A 1660-nucleotide genomic window follows, 5' to 3' on the forward strand; every position below is an offset into this window, starting at 1 on the left:
AGAGGTTCCCATGTGGATATCCCCTGTTGTTTCCTGTCATCCAGCCATTCCCCGTTCCCTGCACAGACTCCAGTGAACCACCCCCCTGAACCATTCCAGTCCCAGTGTTTTCTGTGTGCATTTGGGCTTATTAAACATTTTGCACTTTTCCCCTGTCTCCTCCGTGTGTGTTCTGCATCTTGGGCTTGACTCTCTAGTGCCCATCATGACAGAACACTGCGGCCAAACACAAAGCCCAGCAGATCACCTCCGTCGTAGCTCTGAGAAACAGGACGCTCCTACTCCTGATCACACTCAGTCCCTCCGTGAGTTAAAATCCCCGTTTGACTCAAAGAAAACACTCGTTTCAAGATCCCACAAGCTGCGGGGGAATCACAAGATGGCGCCAGTTCAACTTCCGGTTCCGGATTCGTCACTTCCGGAATTCCGTCCGTCACCTCCGAGTCAAGATGATAACCCTCCTTTCTGGTCTGAACTCATCCCATCGTTTTCGTCACCCGGTCCTCCTCTACCTGAGAGATTTTCTGGCGACCCAAGTAAGCTCAAGGGATTTTTATTTCAGTGTCGGTTATTTTTTAGTTTTCACACTTCTAATTTTCGTTCTGATAAGGATAGGTTAGCCTTTATTATTTCTTTTCTGTCTGGTGAAGCCCTCGAATGGGCGGAGACCAAATTTCCGCTTAAAACCAGAACAAACTGCACATATGAAAGATTCATCCGAGAGTTAGAAAAAACCTTTACTCAGTCCTCTAGTTTCTCCGTTTCTAGTTACCTTCTGAATTCAAAACAGGGTAATAGGTCCATAGCTGAATTTTCTTCCGAGTTCCTGAGTAGAGCAGCCGTTTCCGGGTGGAACGAGTCTGCACTCAAGTCAGCTTTCCTCGTAGCTTTAAACGAATCGGTCAGAACCGAGCTTTCTTTTCACGTCGAGCCACCTAGCCTCGAGGATCTAATTGAACTAGCCATAGGATTAGATCCAGCATCACAAATTAGTTTCAGTTCTTCTCCGCGCCGGGTTAGCCTCAGTTCCCATGTCCTAGACCACCATTTAATCCCATCTGTTAAAAGACTCAAGATTAGACCATCAGTTAGAGTTCCACGCCAGCCAGATCCTGATCCTGAATTAGTTATTTACCCGGATAGTTGTAAACCCGACTCCGTGCCTGATCCCTTAGCCTCTGATCATGTCATTCTTTCTGGTACTCTTACTTTTCAACCGGTTCATTTGTCGCCAGATTCAATCAGTGAACCCGTCAGTTTGGTTCCAAAGATCCCTCGGCGTAAAAAGAGGCATCGCCTTAAATCAGCTCTGTGCCGTCTAGAGACCCCTGAGCCTGCACTGTGCCGTCTAGAGACCCCTGAGCCTGCTCTGTGCCGCCCTGAGACCCCTGAGCATACACTTAAGAGGGCGTCTGAAATTAGTGTTGGTGAAAATGTGCCTCCAAGGTTCCCTCAGCAGAGGCCACTAATCACCAAGAACCCTCCACCTACGCCTCCAGCCACCTCTGAGCCTGAACTTGAGCCTCCTTGGGTGGTCCCTCCGTTTCCAGAGGCTGAACCACAGTCGGTGATGTCTCCTGTTCCTGTGGTGGAGCCACAGTCGGTGGCCTCCCCAGTTCCTGAGGCTGAACCACAGTCGGTGGTATCGCCTGCACCAGAG

General features: G+C 49.5%; 1 protein-coding gene across 1 annotated transcript in view; it reads left to right on the top strand.

The window, feature by feature from the left end:
* The first annotated feature begins 379 nt into the window (after positions 1-379).
* LOC107097111 (protein TsetseEP-like) overlaps positions 380-1660 on the top strand; it is a 5346-nt gene continuing 4065 nt past the window's right edge. Inside the window, exons 1-2 of the mRNA XM_015394123.1 lie at positions 380-536; positions 1353-1642. Of these exons, the coding sequence (XP_015249609.1) occupies positions 380-536; positions 1353-1642 (447 nt within the window). The remainder of the gene's footprint in view (positions 537-1352; positions 1643-1660) is intronic.

This window comes from Cyprinodon variegatus, unplaced genomic scaffold (assembly GCF_000732505.1).
Source record: "Cyprinodon variegatus isolate N-32 unplaced genomic scaffold, C_variegatus-1.0 Scaffold673, whole genome shotgun sequence".
NCBI lineage: Eukaryota > Metazoa > Chordata > Actinopteri > Cyprinodontiformes > Cyprinodontidae > Cyprinodon > Cyprinodon variegatus.